The sequence below is a fragment of the Oncorhynchus clarkii genome, chromosome 24 (assembly GCF_045791955.1).
Source record: "Oncorhynchus clarkii lewisi isolate Uvic-CL-2024 chromosome 24, UVic_Ocla_1.0, whole genome shotgun sequence".
Lineage (NCBI taxonomy): Eukaryota > Metazoa > Chordata > Actinopteri > Salmoniformes > Salmonidae > Oncorhynchus > Oncorhynchus clarkii.
In genome coordinates, this window is record NC_092170.1 from 3,043,343 (window position 1) to 3,068,536 (window position 25,194).

Below are 25,194 nucleotides of genomic sequence, written 5' to 3' on the forward strand. Positions count from 1 at the left end.
ATATAAAACCATTTGAAAATATACCTGAAGAAAGGGCAGGTTGTTTCAGTAGAGGATTGATCCATAACACTGAGACCACTCATACATTCTTAAATAAATTGTCAAATAAATTTCACATTGACCCGTTTATCTGCATCTCTGTTTGCCAAGTGCAGTCAAAGGGTATGAGGCCGTTTGATCCAAAGGATGAAACTGAGACCTCAGTCACTGAAAGTGAAATGTGAATCATGATGCAACCTGATGCCAAGAGGCCTCCTGTTCAGTCATATTTTGGTATTCAATGTGCTCTCCTGTTACCTTGCACTTTCAAAGTGAATGCAATGCTGAAAGCTATGCCAGTCGGTCTGTTTTTCGATCTAGACTGAATATTCTTGAGGAGGGATTCAAGGATTCATGATGACACAATATGAAAACTAAAAAGCCCTATTAAGAAAGCTGATGCCAGTAATCAATCGAAAGTTCTGAATGCTTACTTTTTCCTGGTATTATGCAACACCTGTCACAATGTGGAATATCAACCATGACACCCCGGTAACCTTCACACTCAGGATGTTCCTAAAATGAACCAAAGCTTAAGTGTAAAGGTGAGGTAAAAAAGTGAGCAACGAATTACTGTTTATTAACGCAGGTCAGACTCAGACATGCAATCATCCTCTTCTTCACCAAGCTTTGGAACAAATGCGGTGACAAAACTGCAATAGGTTTATCAATAGTTGCTGCACCAAGCCGGGAGACATGGTCACAATGTTTCATTAGTTTTGGTGCTTCGAAAGGCCTTGTTTTCACTATCCCTACTTTCCAACAGTCCAAACAGAAAGCCAAAAGACAACCTACCAAGCAACACTTAAATGAAAGGATCGAATTAGTCGTGGGCTGAACATTTTAATAGACTTTTGAGTGTTACTATCAGCCTAATGCAGCAGCAAATGTTGTGTGCCTAGAGTTTTTGTATTTTGTCCCCAACACTCAATAAAATACTGTTATAATACAGTATGCTTCGGTTTGAGCTTTCTGATATAATGCTGATGTACCTTTGATGATTTGAGTTGAGTTTGTGTACAAAAGAACTACCCTAAATACCACTCATATGTATATACTGTATAACTTACATTATGTGCAAAGTACCAAACATTAAGTCAGAAGACAACAACGTTAGACTGACAAAATATAATTATTCAACATGTTGTTACATGAAGCATTATTTTTCTTGTGGTAAAATTAACGTAGGATGTTTCCTATTTCTCTCACCCTCCAGCAGTGGGTGAATTGCTGTGCATATCTCTAACTGCAGTTGTGCAGTGCTGGCGTGAACACAAAGCCTACTATTGTTTGTTAGTATCAAAAAGTAGACATTGTAAGTCACAGTACTATAGGCCTACAGTAATGATTAAAAAAATAGTATCATTTATCATCTTATTTTAGATGGCATTGAAGCCCACAAAAAGACTTGTGGGTATTTAACCATAATGTACATTTAAATATCTGTGTTGTGTTGACAGCTACATACAGTACAGACAGTACCCAAACAAAACTGTAATTGGACATGTGAAATTTGTACATTAGCATTACATGAAGTACTTTATTCCAAAGATAACTTGTTTTTATTTTTTTTAATGTCTAGCCACGAATTACTACTAAATGAAGAACATAACATGGGTATACTGTAAAAACCATACAAATGTCATTGCATATTAAAATGCTGTTTAGTTTTTATGTTTCCTATGGCTCTTTACATTGTCTAAATCTACAAAAGCAGGTGTTTTGAATGGAAAGTTAAGAACACTTTTATCAGGCATCCAGTTGAACACCACTTCCTGTACCTTATACCTGGTACATACTGCAATATGATGGCACATCCCACTGTGACACCAGTGGTGCAAGTGTCTTTTTTAATCAAGAAAATTCCTAGAGCTAACCAATTCATATAGTTGAAACATAGGGGATCTGGACACATTTGGACAGGATGCTAATCTTAGCCCACTTCTCATTAATGCTTATTTGGGGAAGCCAAGGTAAAATAAATTCCTCAACTTTTTTACTTGATGTGTTTTCAGTTTCTGGCAAAAAGATGATAATCAAATGTCCTCAATCTATACAATTATATCCACGGCCTACTGACTGAAGAATTGTTGCCTTAATTTATGCCCTTTTCATTAGATTCAGTAACCTGTACCGACCTGCAGAAACAGCGTGAAGTCATCCATGCAGCAGTTGGAGAATCTTTAGTGTTGAACTGCACCTACAACTGCTCCTCTGGATTTGTCCGTGGACACTGGGTCAAACTCCCAGACTGTCCTCATTGTCCTAGGCCAAGGGAAACAAAAAATGTCACAAAGAATGGTGACCTCTGCACACTACCATTGTATTTTCCACATCTGTCCAGGGAAGATTTTCAGTACAACTATACCTGCTTTTCTGAAGATCATGAAAGCGAACAGTTACCAAGCAAGATAGTGTCTGGTATCACTGCAGGCACAAGGTAGGCAAAAACAGGTTGAAATGACCTACCCTGTCATTTTACCTCTAAAAACAAATTGTGTTAAAATGTATTATATTAATTATGTTCAAAAAATGAATACATTTATACATCAGTAACTTAATTATATTGTATTTCTTTTGCCAGCTCGACCTAGTGCCTCGGACACAACGGACACTACTGGTAAGTCTCATAGGAGAATATTTTACTGAGACTTTATAAGGCTCTGGTCAAAATAAGTTATATAAGGAATAAGGGTGCCATTTGAGACTCAACCTAAGTCTCATTTTTCGTAATAGTCTAAGTTAAATTGCTCTGAGGCTGTTTAATGACATAGGCACAACATAATCTAAACCCAACAAATTTCACTAGCTTATTTGATCCTGATGACTACCGTTTTCTGTGTTTTAGATGAATCGATGACAACGTTGGGTAACCATGAGGACTCAATAATAGATCACGGTGAGACAAAATGCTGCTATTCCACTCTTTAAAAAGAAAAGGTGAAACATGTTTAAATGTATTGCAAACAACAAAAGTAACCCCCTGTTTGAGGCAATGACAGATGAGTTGCAAATTGTGTTTTAATGATAATATTGTCTTTGTGCTGTCTTCAATAACGAGAAATTCACAGGCGTCAAGGTGTTGGCAACAGTGACCGTTATTGTGGCTGCGGTGTTGGCAGCCGTGGCTGTCTCCTTATGTATGAGCCGCAATCGATATTGCAAAGGTGCTTATAGATGTTGAAAAATCAATTGTGAAGGTCCAATTTCTGAGTCAAAAATGTTATAAAATACTTTCCAAGGTTGTTATTAACAAAAACGACAGTATGTTTCATTAATGTGATTTCTTGTGTATTTTAGGAAAACCTGCTGTTATCTGTACAGGATATGTTTTTTTTTCTTCATACAATGTGGTATGTTTCCTACGGCATTTTAACACACTTTTCATTGGCAATTAATATGCGGACTCCATATGTGGAATTTGTTTATTGGTCTTTTATCAGCACAACATCAAGAGAAGGATCAGGTAAATATTTGTTTAATTTGAGAAAATTGCTATCACAACCAGTTCACTCAATGTTATGAATTGCAATTCTAATAGGTTACTTCATATCTTATAGGTGCATGCTCAATCAACCAATTGTGAGAGGGTGGCACTGCGAATAACTCCGGCTGGTAAGCTAATGGAATGTACCATTTATTTCAGTTGCTAAGCTGGGTGTGCAATAACAACATCTACTGTACAAAACATTGCATTTCCTGTTTTGAGCTAGATTGCCAGAGTGATCATGAGGTTCCTTACGCTGACATCATGATTACTATGCGAGGGGCCAGCACACCAGAGCTCACACAGATCTCCTACCTGGCTCCGGGGGACCATAGAGAGGTGAGGATTGGAAACAATTGCTTTGTGATTTCTGTGTGAAATAGAAAGTGCTCTACAAATAAAATATTATCTATTATTATATATTCATCGACACCTCACTACATTATTTTACATCAACACCACCATATGTGACCATACTACTGACATTCACTATATTCAATGTAATATGTCAGCGGAGTCACAGGTTTAGACTTTATATAAACCTCACCTGAAATGGAATCCTGTGTGTTTCATGTCCCCCCTGCAGAGGTGGAGAGAAGAGGCAGGCCCTGGCTCCAGCACCGGCCCTGAAGCTAGATCCCACCTGCAGGCCTCCAGCTCAGCTGACAGACTGCATGTTCAGCCCCGAGAAGTCTCAAGGAAGATGAGCAAAACTCTGAGTATGCTGTTATCACCTACTCTTAACCAGTGGGGATGGAGAAAGGGTAAAAGAGTGAACAAGAGAGAGCAAGTGAGACATGACCATCACTGTACTCATGTTAATATTCCCTGGCTTTGTTTGCTTTTTTTTTTACTGTAGCAAGTTGTATCTATAACCGTATAAAAAGTGAAATGAACTGTCATCCAATAGTCATACTTTTATGTCATGACGTGGTTTCACGTGTAATTTGTTATCGCACTCACTCAGTATGGACCTCTTTCGTCACCGTAGTTAGACTGAGCCTTGTTGCCTAGCAACAATTATCAACACTCCGGCGTCAACTGTTGCTGATGCAAAACAAACGTTTTTGCGAAGCTGTTTGAGGCAACAACAAAAAAAACATTAGCTAAAGGTAATGTAATGTTCAATGTTACCTTTATTACTCCATGCAGCAGCCTCCTGCTAGCATTACATCCGATGTTGCACTGCTGAAAGTTAGCCAACTAAAACATTTAAGAAAGTTAGGTAACGTAGCTAGCTAACGGTAGTTAGCGAACAAGCTGGCTAACGTTAATTTCACAACATTAGTTAGTACTTAACAGGATAAAGATGTCAAAATAAATACATTTTAAAAGTAACATAAAAGCCAATATTGCAGTTAATATGTATCTATCAAAATTACTGTAACGCGTTAGCAGACCTGTGTTTGACCAAGGACGATGTCTGTGCCTTTTTCAAACACTCACCTTCGGGTTCCACGTGGGTTTGGCAATATCTTGGAGGGTTTGGCTCGAGAGGTCCTGCGAGACCAGCCCAAGGACATCCCCACCTTTGCTGCCCTTTACTTCACTGCTCTTCTCAAAGAGAGAGAAGGTAGCTGTATTCTTTTGTATACATTATTCCAATAATTAATGGGCAGTCAGAATGAAACTGTACTTTGATGTTAATTTATTGGACTCTTGTCATTTTCTCTTTAGACAGTGGCTTGGACCCCGCAGAGTGGTGTGCCAGGCTTGAGGACAGATTCTACAACAATCATGCATTCAAGGTCAACTTTCTTTCTTCATAAATAGTGAAGATATCAAACGGGAAAAGTACATTTCCTGAAGAAAATGTGGTGTGCTTGTTTTAAAGTATTTGTGGTTTTGAAATAAGTTATAGTAGTGGTAGTGACAGTAGTAATAATGGTAGTGACTGGTTAAAATTGAAAAAGTAAGTAGATGTAAAAATGTATTGATTGATTGGTAAAATATGCTAATTTCTACAAGCAACCAGAGGGGGAAAAAACACTAGACCACCATTACTCCACACACAGAGACGCATACAAAGCTCTCCCTCGCCCTGCATTTGGAAAATCTGACCATAAATATATTCTCCTGATTCCTGTTTACAAGGAAAAACTAAAGCAGGAAGTACCAGTGACTCGCTCAATACAGAAGTGGTCAGATGACGCGGATGCTGCGCTATAGGACTGTAGGACTTTGCTATCACAGACTGGAATATGTTCCGGAATTCATCCAATGGCATTGAGGAGTATACCACCTCAGTCACTGGCTTCATCAATAAGTGCATTGACGACGTCATCCCCACGGTGACCGTATGTACATATCCCAACCAGAAGCCATGGATTACAGGTAACATCCGCACCGAGCTAAAGGCTAGAGCTGCCGCTTTCAAGGAGCGGGACACTAATCCAGAAGCTTATAAGAAATCCCACTATGCCCTCAGACGAACCATCAAACAGTCAAAGCGTCAATACAGGATTAAGATTGAATCCTAGGCCTCCCGGGTGGCGCAGTGGTTAAGGGCGCTGTACTGCAGCGCCAGCTGTGCCATCAGAGTCCCTGGGTCCCAAATGGGTCTTCCAACTGGACAATGACCCCAAGCAAATTTCCAAAGTTGTGGCAAAGTGGCTTAGGGACAAGTCAAGGTATTGGAGTGGCCATCACAAAGCCCTGACCTCAATCCCATAGAAAATGTGTGGGCAGCACTGAAAAAGCATGTGTGAGCAAGGAGGCCTACACACCTGACTCAGTTACACCAGCTCTGTCAGGAGGAATGGGCCAAAATTCACCCAGCTTGTTGTGGGAAGCTTGTGAAAGTCTACCCAAAACGTTTGACCCAAGTTAAACAATTTAAAAGCAATGCTACCAAATACTAATTGAGTGTATTCCCACTGGGAATGTGATGAAAGAAATTAAAGCTGAAATAAATCATTCTCTCTACTATTATTCTGACATTTCACATTCTTAAAATAACGTGGTGATCCTAACTGACCTAAGACAGGGAATTTTTACTAAGATTAAATGTCAAGAATTGTGAAAAACTGAGTTTAAATGTATTTGGCTGAGGTGTATGTAAACTTCCGACTTCAACTGTAAATTCCTCCCTTCGCAACTGGATCCTGGACTCCCTGATGGGCCGCCCCCGGGTGGTAAGGGTACCAACAAACTTTCATGGTCCAAAACACACCAAAGCAGTTGTGAAGAGGGCACGGCAACACCTTTTCCCCCTCAGGAGTTATACAGCTGCACCATCGCTAGCATCCTGAACGGTTGCATCAGCGATTGGTATAGCAACTGCTCGTCATCTGACCATAAGGCGCTACAGAAGGTTGTGCGTATGGCCCAGTACATCACTGGGGCCAAGCTTCCTGCCATACAGGACCTCTATACTAAGCCGTGTCAGAGGAAGGCTCCAAAAATTGCCAAAGACTCCAGTCACCGAAGTCATAGACTGTTCTCTCTGCTACCGCAGTTTATTATCTATTCATAGTCACTTTACCCCTACCTACATGTACAAATTACCTCGACTAACCCTAACGTGTACCCCCGCACGTTGAGTCGGTACCGTTTCCTCCTGTATATAGCCTCGGTATTGTTATTTTATTGTGGTACTTAAAAAAATAAAAAAAAACTTAAATATTTTCTTAACTCTATTTCTTGAACTGCATTGTTGGCTTGTAAGTAAATAGTTCACGGTATACACCTGTTGTATTTGCGTATGTGACAAATCCAATTTGATTTAATTGATAGATTGATTGGATAGGATAGCCTGAACATGTAAACATTGGTTTGGTTCCTTTAGCTTGAACGGTTCAAGAGTTACTGTTTCTGAGTTATTTCATGCTAATTATGCAAATGTATATAGTTAAAGTGATAATGATTTTAAATAAATATAAGTTAGGATAACCTTGAACATGTGAAATTAGGATTGGTGTCTTTAGCTTGAACAGTTCAAGAGTTACTATTAGTGAATTAATTTATGCTAATGTTAGAGAATTTGAAGTTAGGATTACCTGAACGTTTTAAAGTTGGTAACCAAGGAGCAGGATCATTTTGAAGAGAAACCACAGTATTCACATGGTTCTCATTCAAACCCATGTTAAATGTATGCACATTTTAAATGGTTATAGTATCAAATATCCTTTGACCAGCAATTTAAGTTGGGCCAGTCTGAACGTCACAACGTTGGTTTGGTGTTGATAGCTTAAATGTGTAGGAGGAGATAGGTCTAGATTCTAGTGTATGGGCCTTTTTAATTTTTTTCATTGAAATTCATTTAGGTGCTCATTTAAATATTGTTATAGTTCAAAAAGGTGTAAATGCTATCAAATATATTTTCTCAAGCAGCCTGACTTGGGACAGTCGTTTAAACTCTTGAGCAGGCTAAATACATCAAATAATAATATGAGTATGTAAGAAATCTAGAGTTGTGCTTTTCTCGCAAGTACACCTACATATGATACTGGCGGGCCTTATCAGTATATCATGCTAAATGTTCTATATTCTGCTCAAAACAGAACTCACCGAATCAAGTCGACACCAGTCCAGTTGATGCAACTCTGAAGATTTCTAAGTGAGTCTCATCTCAGTACATTATCTACACCCAAGGAGAGGGACAGCATCAGACACCTTTTTTCCACCACATATTTCATTGAAAGAAAAGGACAAGAGAGACCAACAAAAACGTTTTCGTGGAGAAAATACATTTGGCTCAGTTGCAGTGTTGTTTTATTGATCATTATGAATGATTATTCCAGTTAACATAAGGGTATTTGCCATAGTGACATTTTTTTTTCCATGATGAATTTGCTAAGTTGCTTTTGGTTAACAAAGACAAAAATATAGATAAGGAAAGGAAAAGCGCGCCTTTTGCATCCCATGATATTTTAAGTAGAAATTGTGCACCAATATTTATTTTTAAAAGCCTGTGATACAGTATTCAATGTAGTTCCCTTTAATATAGATAACATGGAGAATTCAATAAATCCAATTTTGTATATGACTAAAGCCTTGCTAAAGTGCCTAAATTCCGCTTTTTGAAAACTCTGTCAACCCTGTGTCACTTCTAGGAGGTTTTAACCCACTTAACCCCAAAATGTTTAACCCACTTAACCCCAAAGTTTTCACCATAATTGTAAATCCCTAGTTATTGTTTTGCTTTGACAGTCATTTCTGAAGATTATTATTTATTTACCGTAATGTGATTAATGATTCATTTACATCTGTCCTTTTAAGGTCAACCCTGTTACGTGAACTGAACTCTCATTTTAATATGGTGAAACCATTCCTTTTAAAATATTTTTTCCAAAAGAAAGATTAAACATGAGTATAATCATAGTGTAAAAACAGGTGAGCTGGTTCTACACTTTTTGGACATTTTCTGCTGTTTTGTGGTTAAACTGAGCAGGTCGAGCCTAACACGTTACCCACAGATCGACAGGCAAGAAATGTTTTAACAGTTAAAGTGTTTTTGTAAAGCTTGCATTCAATTGCTACTCCCTGTTGCACACAACACGTTTCTTTCCCCCTGTCGCAAGGGGATTTATGGCATATTTAAGATGATCGTCAACCCTGTTACGGTCAACTATGTTATTTTATTTTGCACTTACTATAGTACTTTAACCTTTTGAGATGGGAAAACACATTATTTATGACATTGAATATGTGCTCTTTATGACAGAATTTTATATTTTGGTGAAAAAAAAAAAAAAATTAAGGACCAAGTTGCACTTCTCCAAAAGGCACTAAATTGGTGGAACAACCTCAATATCATAGGCCTAAAATAGCCCTCTCAATTCCTGAAAGGAAAATACTGACATTAAATCATCACTCCCAAGAACGGTCATCTCCCCACAGTATTTTCTGCAATTGAGAAAGGTTGAGGTACATATGTTAGCTATGGGAAAGGGTCTGGGTTTTTATGAAGCAGGCAAGCACCTTGATATTCTACGAAATGAGTAAGGGAGCCACAATGTTCACAACCTCAGAAAGAAACCAGTTTGAGTCAGAAGATGATGAGGAGACCATTGTCAAAGGAGTCAGGATGTATAAGGACAGAAAGGTAGATTATTAGAGAAAACATTGACATTCAGTACATTTTAATACTTATTTTATAATACCCATAATTTATATAATTATTTATTAATTCTCAGGAAAAAGGATGAGCTGACTGAATCTCAAACAGAAGAGGAAACTGGTAATATTGAGCCAGTTGGGATTCCATCTCCCACAAACTCAAACCTTGATGTCTGTGAAGATGTGCAGGGAACTGAAAGTCGAGGAAAAGATGAAATGGTTAATATCACAGATAAAGATGTGATTTCAATGCAAATATATCCCTCAGAGGTATCCGATAATAAATTCACAGATATGGATGTTAACATGACAGGCAAAGAGATGAATGAAAGAGCTGACAAAGTGGTATGCCTCTCTGAATTTGAGCCCAGTGAGGAAATCTCACTCGGTGGGCTTTCAAATGTGGATGTATGTGCTGAAGAACTGAGGAAGACTGAAGAGGGAGAAGAACTCACTTCTCAGGAAATCAGCACTGGTGATGATGCCATTCTTGGAAGCTCATACGAAATGAACCGCAGTAGTGAATTTGAACTTACTCAGGAAGTCTCATTCACTGGACTGTTCAATATAGATGTATGTGCTGAAGAACTAAGAGGGACAAAAGAGAGAGAGGAACAAGCCACTGCAGAGGATGGCTTCAGTGAAGGCTTCAAAGATCAAGATCTTGCTGATACTCAGGAGAGTTCAATATCACTCATGGTTGAAATCAGTGGACGATTATCACCACCCCAAACTGAATCCCCTGAACCTATTCTACAGGAAACAACTGACAATTCAGGGGGTGTTCCAGAAGAGGAAGGAATAGAAAATATAATTGTTTCCACAACATATACTGGGCAAACGCATGAAGTTGCATCCTCCATTGATGATGCCTCCAGAATCTTGTCAGATAATGAAAGTGTTTTAGGTGATGATGAAAAACAAAAGGAGGAAAGTATTGTTCAGATCAGCACTGAGGAGGTACCTAAAACCCTTATGGTCAAAATGTATGAACAGCAGCCAGAGGAGGAAGGTTCGGTCGAGGCTTCACAAACTGAGGCAGAACGACCAGATGTTGTGTCGGAGGATGCTGAGGAAGAAACGGGCCTTGTTGGACATGATACTCAAGACTCTGTTGAACCAAACACTAACATTGAAGGGGAAGCGGAGGCAGTTACTGCTGAGGCTGAAGCTCAGATAAAGGCAATGGAGCATGAGGCTTCTGATATAGAAGTGGAACAAGATTACAAATCTGATTCAAGTGACGAAGATGGGGAGAAACTGAGTAAGGTGAACGTCCGCATTCCTAATCAGCAGGCCTCTCAAATAGAGCAGAAACAAGAGGATGAACCTGATCATGAGAACAAAGATCTAAGTAAGAAGGAAATGGGTGAAGACATCTCTCCGGAGGATTCTACTAAGATGGAAAATAAGCAAGAGAATGATAATCCTTACATCAATGATGATGACACAGATATGGGGGGGAAATACATTTCACACGCATATCAACAAGGTCCTTCGAACGAGGTTAGACCTGCAGAGCTGCAGCAAGAGGATGCTGAGAAAGAGACAGGGGACACAGCTGAGCAACAGGAGGATATAGACGCGGTGGAGCACATGGAAACGGAACTAAAAGGACTTGGAAAAGAAGACACAATGACCCCATCTCAGGACACAGACCAAACTGATGACAACCCAGAGCACATGCCAGAGGGAGAAATAAAGGACAGCGTGGACAAGACTTATGACAAGGTAAAGTTCAATGTTTTTTATGATTTTTTCAGAAACATTTATGTACATTACAGTCATTTACCAACTATCACGCAAGTATTTAATTTATCCACTGCAGGTTTTATATAGTGACACAGGTCAGTTTGCAGAGGTCATAACGGCTAGAAAAGCTGTGTGTCAACTACATCTGATTGTCGTTGGGCAAATCCATGTAGCAAGCAGGAATTGTATTATTGTAAAATATAGCACTTTGGTTATACAGTGTACGTATAAGTTTGGCATACAGTTTAACCACATTTTTAATGTAAACATCTTCCCTAACAGAGTATAGGCAGTATGCTAGTGGCTGCAACTTATGCAGACTATTCACCTGGTTCAGAGATGAACTCTAAAGAAATGTGTCCTTTGCTCCCATTCCTGTCCCAAGTAGCCTGTATTAAAAGTAAACCCTTCAAGGATATCTCTGATCAACAACATCGCTCTGTACCTCTCCACCCTGGGTCTCCAGAGAGAGGTGATTGAAAATGTCCCCAAAATAGTTCAGCTTCCTCATGATGACGTGTAGGGACTTGGAATGTCATCCTGAGGTACATTATCTACCATCCGTCTTAAGCTGACATATTTCAAGTAGCAATTTTTTCAGACACAAATCTGCGTATTATGGTTGGGCGTTATACTGACAGTATTGTCTATCAACAATGATTACATATAAACTGAGTCTACAAACATTAGTAACACTTTCCTAATATTGAGTTGCTCCCCGTTTTGCCCTCAGAACAGGCTCAATTTGTCGGGGAATGGACTCTACAACGTTTCACAGGGATGCTGGCCCATGTTGACTCCAACGCTTCCCTCGGTTGTGTCAAGTTGACTGGATGTCCTTTGGGTGGTGGACCATTCTTGATACACATAGGAAACTGTGAAAAACCCAGCAGTGTTGTAGTTCTTGACACACTCAAACCGGTGCGTCTGGCACCTACTACCATACCCCGTCTTTTGTCTTGCCCATTCACCCCTTTGAACGGCACACATAAACAATCCATGTCTCAATTGTCTCAAGGCTTAAAAATCCTTATTTTTCCTGTCTGCTCCCCTTCATCTACACTGATTGAAGTGGAATGAACAGTGACATCTATAAGGGATCATAGCTTTCACCTGGATTCACGTGGTAGGTCTATGTCTTCAACCTGGTCTCAGCATTTAGTTTTAATCTGTACTTAAATCTGAGAAACTCCATTTAGGTTGATATGGTATGTATTAATTTGTGGATGTCCATCACCCATTTCGTATGATATGTTACGAATTACAATTCGTATTATATGTTACGAATTTGCAAAACATTTGATATGTTTTGAATTCTAGCTTGGTGGCTAACGTTAAAGGGAAACTGAATGCATTCAACTGAAATGTGTCTTCCGCATTTAACCCAACTCCTCTGAATCAGGGTGGTCCGGGGGGCTGCCATAATCAACATCCACATCCTCGACGCCCGGGGAACAGTGGGTTAACTGCCTTGCTCAGGGGCAGAACTAATTATTTTTACCTTGTCAGCTCAGGGATTCGATCCAGCAACCTTTCGGTTACTGGCCGAACGCTCTAATCACTAGTTAGCTAGCTGGCTAATGTTATCTCGGCTAGGGGTTAGGGTTAAGTTTAGGAGTTAGGTTAAAGAGTTAAGGATCGGGGAAGGGTTAGCTAAGTAGTTGCAAAGTGGCTAAAAAGTAATAAGTAGTTGAAAATGTAATTAGCTAAAATGCTAACGTCGTCTGTGGTGATATTCGAACTTACAACCTTTGGGTTGCTTGACGTTTGCGTTATACCATCCACCCTGACCAACCACCCTACTTTTGTATTTGCCTTAATTAAGTAACCATCTGTCTTATGTAACCATACCAAATGTAACATATACTAATTTGAGTGTCCCTGATTTACATGTACTATCTAACGTCTAGTCTAGAAGACCAGGCTGATTTCATGGGAAAGAGCAGGTGTTCCTAATGTTTTTTTTACACTCTGTGTATATCCCGGACAACGGACGCTCCTTAATATCCTTAGATAACGGACGCTCCTTAACTATCTTGTGTCTAGCTGTTTTAAAAAAACAGGCTATATTCCCTTCTCTTTCCATTCGATAGGCTATGAATATGATTTTGGGCTAGGCTACGCTTTCATAATTTTATGCATGCATGGCTTTCTTCCGATCAAGCAATGAATTAATGTAACGGAGTCCCATCTCATACGTTTGTTTGAATAGCCTTTAAATGTAAGGTAGCCAGGTGACTAATAATGAGAGAGAACAAACAATATCAATAGCCTATAGAAAAGTTGAATCAAGTTTAAGCTTATTAAGGATGACATAATCTGTGTGGGGGGGGTGGAAAAATCCTTTAAGACTAGTTAAAGTTATGAACAGTAGCTTATTTCCCAAATATTATAATAGCCTAAGAAGGTGTTGTCCTAAAGTTGCCACTTTCAGAATGAACAATAATGAATATTGAAGTCTATAAGCCTAGGCATAGACTATTCTCAGGACAAGACAGCCTGTTCCCCATCAGTTGCAGCTGTCACTTTGCTCCGTCATGTGCGCGCCACACAGACAGACACACACGAACCTGTTCCATGCTGAAGTTACACCAGAAAGGAATATTACAAAATATTTCCCTGCACTTAGCCTCTGCCTAGGCTTTCAACAACATTAGGCATATCTTTCGAAATGATTCGTCCAGTTGTAGCATGCGATTTCTTACTGTAGCCCAATGGTGGTTTGACATCGTCCAAACCTAGTGCGTGCGTTTGTGCATAGTCTAATATATTTGATCCACATTTTCAGTGCCAAGTTCTGTTTGTTCTTGGTAATTCCTGACTAAACAATCAATGAGCCCTAAACAAGATTTCTGAGCTAATGAGAATTGCATGATTTGGCCTATTCCCACTGGGCACAGATGTCAATTCAACGTCTATTCCACTTTGTTTCAACGTAATTTCATTGAAATGCCATGGAAACAACGTTGATTCAACCAATATGTGCCCAGTGGGTTGTCACCAATAACCCATTTGATATATTTGGGCCGATGTGGTCTTAGGCTGGGCGGTAGGGAGAGTAGGATTTAGAGGGATGTTACCATGGAAACTTGCACCATCCCTTTCCCCTCTGGGTCTTATCAGGGAAAGTCTGGAAGATGGCGATGCACATGATGAACTACAAACAGATAGTTTGTTAGACAATACTAATTTATCTGCAGCATATACATCTCTCTTTCTCACCTTTACATGTAGGCCATCTTCTCTGACCTATACCAAATGTCTTGTCCAGTGATTTTGTCCACCTTTGTGCTCTTCTTTATTCCCAGGCACATTATGACCGATCTCTATCCGTAGGCAATGTGTAGTTTCGTCACTTTGTAATGTACTCATTCTTAAGTGGGTTTTGATAGATGAACAAGGTGACAATGAAGGATTAATTTCTAACATACATCTGTTGATAAGAACAAGATATTTTCTTATCTCGAAGCTGAAACGAAGCATTACCAGGTGGGTTTTTGAAAGGTAATATATTGACATAATGGGATGAAACAGGGGAGGCAGTCATGTCAGACAGGGACACAGACAAATGGATGTGTTTGCTGTTTCTCCCTCTCCTTTCTGTCTCAGGGGCAATGAGCGGGGGCGCGCGCTGGTGGCAGCTGGGATCTGAACGATAGAAAAGTTTTTACTTCTCTCTAATTGTGTACAACTGAGCAATAATTTAGAAACCAGTACTACATGATCATGTCTGTACATTGTGTGCGCGGTTTCTCTTGGGTTTTCCAGTTACACTTTACTTGAAGGTTACGTGAATTAAGTATGTACAGTACCAGTCAAAAGTTTGAACACACCTACTCATTCAAGGTTTTAAATGTTTTTTTTATTATGTTCTACATTGTATAATTATAGTGAAGACATAAAAACTATAAAATAACGCATATGGAATCATGTAGTAACCAAAAAAGTGTTAAACAAATCAAAATATATTTTATGTTTGAGATTCTTCAAAGTAGCCACCCTTTGCCTTGATGACAGCTTTGCACACTCTTGGCATTCTCTCAACCAGCTTCATGAGGTAGTCACCTGGAATGCATTTCAATTAACAGGTGTGCCTTGATAAAAGTTAATTGGTGGAATTTCTTTCCTTCTTAATATGTTTGAGCCAATCAGTTGTGTTGTGACAAGGTAGGGGTGGTATACAGAAGATAGCTTTATTTGGTAAAAGACCAAGTCCATATTATGGCAAGAACAGCTCAAATAAGTAAAGAGAAACAACAGTCCATCATTACTTTAAGACATGAAGGTCAGTCAATCTGGAACATTTCAAGAACTTTGAGTTTCTTCAAGTGCAGTCGCAAGTGCAGGCCCACTTAGGTGGCACCTCTAGAGCGGGGACCCTCACCGCCGACCCCAGACTGGGGACCCTCAGCGGGCCCCGGACTGGGAACCCTCGTAGCGGGCCCCGGACTGAGCACCCTTGTTGTGGGCCCCGGACTGGGCAACCTTGTTGGAGGCTCCGGACTGGAGGCTCCAGACTGGAAGGGCAACTCTGGAGGCTCCGGACTGGAGGGCGACACGGAAGGCTCCGGACTGGAGGGCGTCGCTGGAGGCTCCGGACTGGAGGGCGACTCTAAAGGCTCCGGACTGGAGGGCGTCGCTGGAGGGAGGAGACGCAGAGACAGCCTGGTGCGTGGGGCCACAGGGCCCACTGGGGAGACCTACAGGAGGCCTGGTGCGTAGAGGAGGCACAGGATGAACCGGGCTGTGGGGGAGCACTGGAGCTCTGGTGCGCAGCCTTGGCACCACTCCTTCAGGCTGAATGCCCACTTTAGCCCGGCCCCTCCAGAGTGCAGGCACAGGTCGAACCGGGCTGTGGGGGAGCACTGGAGATCTGGTGCTTACCACTTGCACCACTCCACTTGGCTCAATGCCCACTTTAGCCCGGCACGGGCTGAGCGCAGGCATAGGACGAACTGAACCCTCCCAGCGCATCGGAGACACAGTGCGCAGAGCCGGCGCAGGATACCCTGGACCGAAACGGCGCACCGGAGACCAAGCGTGCTGAGCTGCCACAATCCGCCCTGGCTAGATGCCCACTCTCGCAAGGCACTTGCGGAGGGCTGGCGCATAGCGCCCCGGGCTATGAGCGCGCACTGGAGACACCGTGCGCTTTACCGCATAACACGGTGCCTGACCAGTACCACGCTGCTTCCGGTTAGCACGGGGAGTTGGCTCAGGTCTATCGCCTGACTCCACCAATCTTCCCGTGTGCCCTCCCCCCAAAAAAATCTGGGCTGCCTCTCGTGCCTGCTTCACTGACCTGCCACATATCGCCGCCTCTCAGCTTTAGCTGCCTCCAGTTCCTTTTTCAGGCGGCGATATTCCCCAGCCTGTCTCCAGGGTCCCTTTCCGTCCAATATCTCCTCCCATGTCCAGGAGTCCTGAAGCCTCTGCTCCTCCATACCACGCTGCTTGGTCCGCTTGTGGTGGGTAGTTCTGTAACGGTCGTCGTCGTCTGAAGAGGAAGAACCGGACCAAAGCGCAGCGTAGTAAGTGTTCATGACTTTTATTGAACTGAACACTGGAACAAAATAACAAAGAGAATAAACAAAACCGAAACAGTCCTGTCAGGTGCAGAAAACACTAAACAGAAAATAGCTACCCACAACACAATGGAGGGAAAAAGTTACCTAAGTATGGTTCCCAATCAGAGACAATGAGAATCAGATGTCCCTGATTGAGAACCATACCCTGCCAAAACAAAGAAATACAAAACATAGAAAAAGAACATAGAATATCCACCCCCCCAAAAAAGAGGAAAAAAAAGCTCTCTAAAGTCAGGGCGTGACACTCGGAGTGAAGGAAAAGCAGCCAACAAGTGCTCAGCATATGTGTGAACTCCTTCAAGACTTTTGGAAAAGCATTCCATGTGAAGCTGGTTGAGAGAAAGCCAAGAGTGTGCAATGCTGTCATCAAGGCAAAGATGGCTACTTTGAAGAATCTAAATTGTAAAGTATATTTTTATTTGTTTAACACTTTTTTGGTTACTACATAATTCTATATTTGTTATTTCATAGTGTTGATGTCTTCACTATTATTCTACAATGTGCAAAATAGTAAAAATAAAGAAAAACTCTTGAATGAGTAGGTGTGTCAACTTTTGACTGGTACTGTATGTGATACGTTATGTGGCATGTGCCAAATGGCCAGAAACAATGTGTTAATAAAAGTGGACTTCAGGGTGTCATAACTTACAATTATCAATTAAAAGATTTTTGCAATGTCTGAGAGCCCTTAGTTGATGACTTTGTCATATACTGTACTTAGGTCAGGTAAGTCTTTGAAGTGATGGGTACAATAGATCTGTGGGAGCACAGCAGGTTATCAACCTTAATGAGACTGGGAAGATAAACCACATGGTTTGTGTGCTTGCAGGAGGTCGTATCACACTCTCTCTTTCTCTCTCCCACCCTCTCTCACACACACTCTATGCAAGCGTATACTAGTGAGCATAAAGTGTCTGTTAGCGGGAACGAGACGTCTCTAGTGGATACACGAGATAAATCTTTCTCGGTCAACACTGAGTACAGGCAAAAGGCATTTTAGGTCAGTTCATCCGAAGACTGTCATCTCTCAGATTGCTCATCATGGACTGCCACATTGTGAGTACATGCTTGAAATTAATTGTATTTTGTAAGACATTGAACATATATCTATCTACAAGTAACTATACACAACTATTCCTTTGTTACAGCTTTTTAATATAATTTCAGAGTTGTTATATCATTCTAATTGGGTAATGGATTTATTAAAAGGCTTTTATATATGTGTTGACAGAGCTTTATATTTTAGTAACCCTCAGAAAATAATTTGTTTCCTTGTTATGGTCTTTTGGCTTGCTTGTTTTATTAAGACGCCGACTATCAGCCGTGGAAACTCCAGCTGATCTACCAGGTGTCCACTGCACCTGCTTCAGCTTTCTTCACAAAGCTACTTTCTGCCAAATTGGTCCTATATTATTTGCATATGGATTAGATGAAATGCTTTAAATTGATACTTAATGAATATATATGGTAGAATGATATTGATAGCCATAATGAGTATAGGTTGTTTAAAAGTATGAGTAGGCTGTTAAAAGTATGAGTATGTTTATTTTTGTTCATTGATTGCAAGTCACTTGAGCTTATTGAGATGACACATTTAGAGCCTACTGTAGATTAACCCCTTGAAGAGTTAGAAAAACCTCACGCCGGAATGAAAAACACTCCTGTCATTCTGCTGCTGTAAGATATGCGAATGTTGGCATCCTTTTGAGTTTTGTCTCAATCTCTTCATTCAAAGACTCAGTCATGGACACTCTTACTGACAGTTGTGGCTGCTTTGCGTGATGTATTGTTGTCTCTACCTTCTTGCCCTTTGTGCTGTTGTCTGTGCCCAATAATGTTTGTACCATGTTTTGTGCTGCTACCATGTTGTGTTGCTATTATGTTGATGCCATGTTGTGTTGCTACCATGCTGTGTTGTCATGTGTTGCTTCCTTGCTATGTTGTTGTCTTATGTCTCTCTTTATGTAGTGTTGTGTTGTCTCTCTTGTCGTGATGTGTGTTTTGTCCTATATTTATATTTTTTTGTTTTTAATCCCAAGCCCCCGTCCCCGCAGGAGGCCTTTTGCCAGGCCGTCATTTTAAATAAGAATGTGTTCTTAACTGACTAGCCTAGTTAAATAAAGGTTAAGTAAATAAATAAATAAAAATCCTACTCAACCGTTAAAGCTAAGCTAATGAATACTAGCTTTAATGCTATCTGTAATAGTGGGTGGTCACACTCCCACACTAAGGGGTTTCACTGAGGACACTCAAATGCGTCTCCATACAGTGCAGTGGGCTTTCTTTGTGTCGCCTATGCACCAAATTGTTAAGAGGGGATGAGCAACTGGTGGGATGCAGCGGACGTGTTTGGATGATTGCTGACAACTATGTCACTGTTCTGTAACCACTTGTGAATAAGGAGATTTCTACCTCACCCACCTATCCACCACTCACCAACCCAGCGTTTTGTATTCTGCCAGTAATAAGCTACATGGTATACCATGGTGCTGTCTTTGTGTCATGAGCGTGTCAGAGAGAGAGAGTCTGAGAGATCTAATGTTGAATTCCCTTTATGTTCTTCTCACTCTTGATGGACAGTCTGGCTGACTGTCAACTTTTGAAATGGAGAATCACAGAGGAACAGAGAGACATATTTATTTTCTGTGCATGGTGTTGAGTGTCAGGTTATGCAGTTTGGAAACATTGTTTACATAGCAGTTACCCTGTTCCAGCTTAGCAATGGCAGAAGTTCAGGCAATAGGTGTGAGGAAAAAAAACTCCAGGAAGATGGAGCTTCTGTTGTAGACTCTTAAGCCCTTGGACCCTGAGGATGCAATTGATGAGGATATTTCACTATCATTGACAACCACAGACAGGCTGATATCCACTGGTGTTGTTCTCAGGTGGATTTAGTCATTTTGGGTCCCTAGGCAGAGGTTAATCTGGGGCTCCTCCTCATGCGACATTACCTCAACCAAGCCCCCTCCTAATCACCTAATTTCTCAGATATACTTCCCTCCTATAGGAAGAATGCAGCCAACCCCAGGAGGAGGAGGACATCATGGACATACCTCTGGACGATCCAGAGGCCAACAAGGCAGCTGCCAAGATCCAGGCTGGCTTCCGTGGTCACATGACCAGGAAGAAGATTAAGCCTGCTGACAAGCCTGAGGGGGAGGAGGAGGATGAGGAGGTGAGCAGCAGTGGTGAGGCCCTCAACGGCAACCAAGGGGGGACAGGTCAGTGACTCTAGTGTCCCCTGACACCCAAACAGACACACACGTAGACCCAAAACCGGTTTAGACTGGTATTAGCCTTGATATCCCCTCAGGACTAATCTGGTGTAGACCTATGTCATCAGTAACCGTTCTGCACAAATTATTGCTGTCCATTATCAGCTAGTAACTTTCACTTTGGACATTGGCTGACAAACCAATTATGGATCTGATGCTTGTGTCCCTGACATCCTCTACATCTTGTACATCCAGCTTTGCACACTATTAACCAAGTAACAGGATGACCTTTTTGTGTCCATAACAATATTAACTGCATTTATTGATCTGTTTTCAACATCAAATGCATACATTGTATGCATAATGCAAGGGTTGTATGAAGGAACACCATTTAAACACAGCTTGAAAGCAATTTAAAAGCCATTCATTATTAACTAGGTCTGTTATAGGCCCCTAATTAGTTATTTCAGTGTGAGTAATGTGACACACTCCATCCAGTTCTTTAATTACTCTATAAAGGCTGCAGTGCCTGATTGAAACCTACAATTAATGTCTTTATGAAGTGATTATTAATGAATACTCCATTAGTTATATTGTCAAATATATGCATTATAATGAGAAATGTTGATCACAACTCAAACGTGTGAGATGGTGTCGGTGCCCAGAACCATGGAAAATCTTATCTAGATGTTCTGAGATAGAATATATTTGAACACTATCTAATCAACACCTTTTGTAGTGAAAATATATTTAGGGCAAAACTGTACAGTTTGCACAAATAAATGTTGAAAGTGATTTGTCACAATATTTTCATAGTTGACCTCCAGTACATTTTTTGTCAGTTTGTGTTTAAACATATCAGCTACTGAAATGTGAGTTTTTTGGTGGGTGACTGAAGCCTCGAGAATACTTCCAGGAATCAGAAAGTGTACATTGCAGCTTATTTCACAATTTCTGATTCCAGGGGCAGAGCATACAACATTAGTGTGTTACCCATCCGAAAAACAGAATGCATTTGACTTGTTTGTTATCATACAGCAACAGCACATATTATGCAAACAGGCAACCAGCACCACTTCACTGGTTTGTCCTTTGTTTAATAAATACAGTGTTTTATTGTCAGTTATATTTGTTGGTGTTCATTCTTGTATTGAGTTTGTGAAAAAATGGGCCAGTGGTTAGAATTATATAACATTTTTAGCCTATATCTAATATTTTCCATGCCAAATAACCCGATACCGATAACCAATATTTAACATTTTTACGGCCTTTTAAGCATTCTAGTACAGTTAAATAGTTGAAACGCACACATTGACCAAAAATGTATGCATTTACATAGGAGTGTTCATGTTTCAAACATGTTCTCAAATGCCATTAAAATGGCAGCAGCGGTATGAGAGTCAGCACATTCTTGAGCATGCAATACAGCTTTCCTCAATCCTCATCGACCCACTATGCTGTCAGACTCATAATGCTCATGGGGCTGGCATTGCTGGTCCAAATGTCTGTCGTGATGGATGTGAGTTTCAACAATACTGTGTAACTCCGGTAGGGCAACATCTGAAAATAGCGCCAACTTGGTAATGTGTACCAGTGCTCGACCAGTCAGCGAAAGCCAACATCATCCACGACAGAGAATAGCTGATTGTCAAGGGCAATTCATTCCGTTATCTTGGCGTTAAGAAATGGTATTACTCTTTCAAATGACCGCTCGACTTGTTGACTGCTCAATCCACACAGCAGACATTGTGGGCTAGGTTAGGAATGCTGTGTTGCACGTGTAGCTCTATATTTTTGTGGCGTCATCGTTATATAGGTATGCACGTCAGCTTTGACATCGGTTTTGCACATCAGCGTTAAACTAGACATCGGGCCGATGCTGATGTTGGCATTTTTAGCTAATATCAGCCGATTCCGATATGCTTACCGATATATTGTGCATCCCTTTTTAGAATATGTTCCAGATCAGGTTGTTTCACCTCTACAGTACTTGAATCGGGTTTATCCCCATCCTTGAGAAATACCAAGAAACGACTTTCCAATTTAAGCCTTCTCTGAGCCTCGCCAACCCAGTTCTTGGTTGCCAAGCATTTTTATATAGCAGTGTTATTTTTAACACCAGGTGCCTTATACCTCTGAGACACACAAGAATTAATGTTCCTTGTCATAGAGGCATCAGCCCGCTAAATCTCCCCCTCCTGGAGAAGACTCTGCTTTTCACTTGGGTTATTGGCAACACTTCCAATGAATGCAGTCTTTATAATGCATTATAAACTCATTTATTACACCAAATGTTCACAATGCATTCATCATAAGGAGGGTATATAGGAAGTTTTTCACCAGGATGAATAAAACCAATCAGGTCGTTACAGTATGTTTTCAGTACTATCATTATTATCACGGCAGGGTAACCTAGTGGTTGGAGCGTTGGACTAGTAACCGGAAGGTTGCAAGTTCAAATCCCCGAGCTGACAAGGTACAAATCTGTTGTTCTGCCCCTGAACAGGCAGTTAACCCACTGTTCCTAGGCCGTCATTGAAAATAAGAATTTGTTCTTAACTGACTTGCCTAGTTAAATAAAGGTAAAATAAAACACAACCTTTCATGAGAAATCTCAATCTTGCGAGTGTCATCGTGAGGTTGGGGGTCAACATCACTATGGAGTGTGAGCGTGTAATGGCAACATGAATTTATCATTCCATCTGCAGTGCTAAAATCTGCTTCTTCGTCTGTTTTTAGAATCAGGCGGCTCAGACGGAGTAGAGAGAGATGACACATCTGTGCCGGAACAGTGAAGCCTCTGACCTCGATGAAGAGAAGAAGAAGAAGAAGAAGCATGGCTGTGGCTGAACCTTTTTCTCCTGGAGGAGCAACTTTCTATGTAACACAAAATAGCAGTGTATATTCCAGATTTTGGGATGCATCATTTAATTTGTGAACTCTTTAACACTTTCCTGCTTCCAGCCCCAATTTGTGTGGGTCGTCTTTGACCCAAATTTGCATCTCTCACTGCATGTACTTGTGAAACTCCTGGTAGTGTGCTAGTCTAGAAGAAGCTGATAATAAGTGTTTTCCCTTGCTAAACAGGGCTAATTTGAGTTGAATATAAAGGTTGTGTACAATTATGCATTATGAATACACTTCAACCGCTGGAATGCTTGTTTCTGCATTGTTTCAAGTGCTTGTTTAATTATTTTTGGCGTTCACAATATCGCTAAAAGGGAGGAAGAGACCCTTATTGATTATTGTACGGCATATTATTTAAGTTAATGATTCATTTATTGTTATCTAGATTTTCAGTCTATAAGTGTTGTGCACCATAATAAATAATGGAATCACTTTCACATATTGGTCAGCATTACCATTTTCTCCAAATCAGATCTTCCAACGCAGTAAGCATGCAGTACAATGTACTATAGTTTATTTGCAGATAGTAGTAATCATGTACAGTTTTATCCTTAGAGAAATGGAGTCATATCATCTGCTCCTACAGTATGTTTATGGGTACAGAATTTGTGTTTCATATAAAATGCTGACCTAAATCAGGTGTATGGTATTACCATCGGGTTGGAACCTAAATTATATTTCAATAATTTCGTTCTGAACAGAACCATTCTTTTTTTCTTTCTGTTCTACTGTTTGGACCTGCAAGATGAAGTTCTGAACTGGTTCTTGCCCCCCAAAAGTACCAGTTTATATCGTTCATTTCTGTTCCTTTTTAAACCCCTGAAATCATTTTTATAAAATTACATTATCTTGACATTAAATTACTTCACCAATCAGTGCGGATAGAGCAGCTTGCTATGGAGCAGGCAAGCTATAGTTGTTTTAGCCTAGACAGCCAATACTGCATGGGCACTATCTGCGGCCTACATGCTGACCACACCACTCGTGTCACGTGCGCAAGCGTTGCATAATAAATGTACACATACATGTAATTCAGTCATTGTACCAACTGCTCAAGAGCGTCAACGAGCATCTGCGTAGCCAGTTGCTAAAATATAACTTTCTATTTGTTACACTTGACGTGCTGCAAGTCCCGCCTTTCCCATCTCCTCATTGGTTTTTAGGAGCATATACCCACGTGTGTGATTGAAAGGTGAACTGAGGTCCACACTCCAGTCCAGTTAGTAGTGGTAATGCAGCTTAAAGTTGGTTGCCAACCCCCATATAAAGTCCAAAGAAGAAGAAGAAGCCTGAAGGAAGAGAGATTACTAGAAACAAACTCAGTTTACTATTTTATCTGTGGATTAATTGTCGGAGTAGAAGACCTTGTGCATTTCAGGTAAAATAACAACTTAATTTTTAAATCCAAGTACAAATTAGCTAGCAACAGCAAGCTAGCTAGCTAAATTGCCATTAAATGTTTAATGCTTTTTGACCTGTCCCCAAATTTAATATAGGTTTCTATGGAGGAACGTTGAATGTCTTTGAACTTCCGAGAGTTGGCTTAAAGTTCGACCAAAGCTAGCTAGCTAGCTAACAAGCTTGTGTGTGCAGAGTGGCACCAGAATTAAAAACACGTCTTACCTTTTTGTAGTTAATAAATCCAATGTGAAACGTGATAACTATAGCATCTGTAACTAGCATTTAAAAAAATGAATCTATTTTTTTCTTAATTAAAATGTTCTGAATCACGCTTGTAGGCTACAGTAAGCTACAGTAAACTAAGCTTCGTAGGGAGAGGGGCCGGTTGCCTACACATGCACAGACTGGCAAAGATTTTCAGCTGTCGGGCAGACAATGGAATATGTTTCTGAGTGACAGAGTAAGGGCATAGGCACCTTGTTGCATTATTTGTGGGACTGATGGAAATGCCTGGAACGTAAACTAACGTTACTAAAGAGTTCCCATGCTTTTAATTACGGTTCTGTTCCAGAACAGTATAGATCACATTCGTTCAGTTTCTGATTCTGTAGTTATTTTTCCAATTTTCGGTTTTGTTCCCTGAACCAGTTCCAACCCCTGATTATCATCATGCTTCATGAACAGATTTAATGAAATCATTGTAAAGGAATAACAGTTGTGAATCAATAAATCCATATCAAATGTT

General features: G+C 40.5%; 1 protein-coding gene across 2 annotated transcripts; it reads left to right on the forward strand.

Moving 5' to 3' along the window:
* The first annotated feature begins 4,548 nt into the window (after positions 1–4,548).
* LOC139382550 (uncharacterized) lies at positions 4,549–25,194 on the forward strand. Of its 2 annotated transcripts, XM_071126656.1 has the most exons (7): positions 4,549–4,638; positions 4,925–5,099; positions 5,204–5,274; positions 8,029–8,084; positions 9,664–11,317; positions 19,934–20,147; positions 22,881–25,194. In XM_071126656.1, the coding sequence occupies exons 2-7, from the start codon at positions 4,946–4,948 to the stop codon at positions 22,934–22,936; spliced, it is 2,205 nt and encodes a 734-aa protein (XP_070982757.1). In that variant the 5' UTR covers positions 4,549–4,638; positions 4,925–4,945; the 3' UTR covers positions 22,937–25,194. The 2 variants fall into 2 exon arrangements, with proteins under 2 accessions (XP_070982757.1, XP_070982758.1); XM_071126657.1 differs by lacking the exon at positions 4,549–4,638 and having other exon boundaries at positions 4,946–5,099; positions 19,934–20,101.

What these genes read in the sequence shown, in the direction of transcription:
- LOC139382550 (XM_071126656.1), top strand. Translation starts at nt 4,946, where the DNA reads ATGTCTGTGCCTTTTTCAAACACTCACCTTCGGGTTCCACGTGGGTTT. An exon ending in GCAACTCTGAAGATTTCTAA is followed by an intron (nt 8,085 to 9,663) that starts GTGAGTCTCATC and finishes ATTAATTCTCAG; the next exon opens with GAAAAAGGATGAGCTGACTG. An exon ending in TGGACAAGACTTATGACAAG is followed by an intron (nt 11,318 to 19,933) that starts GTAAAGTTCAAT and finishes TCCCTCCTATAG; the next exon opens with GAAGAATGCAGCCAACCCCA.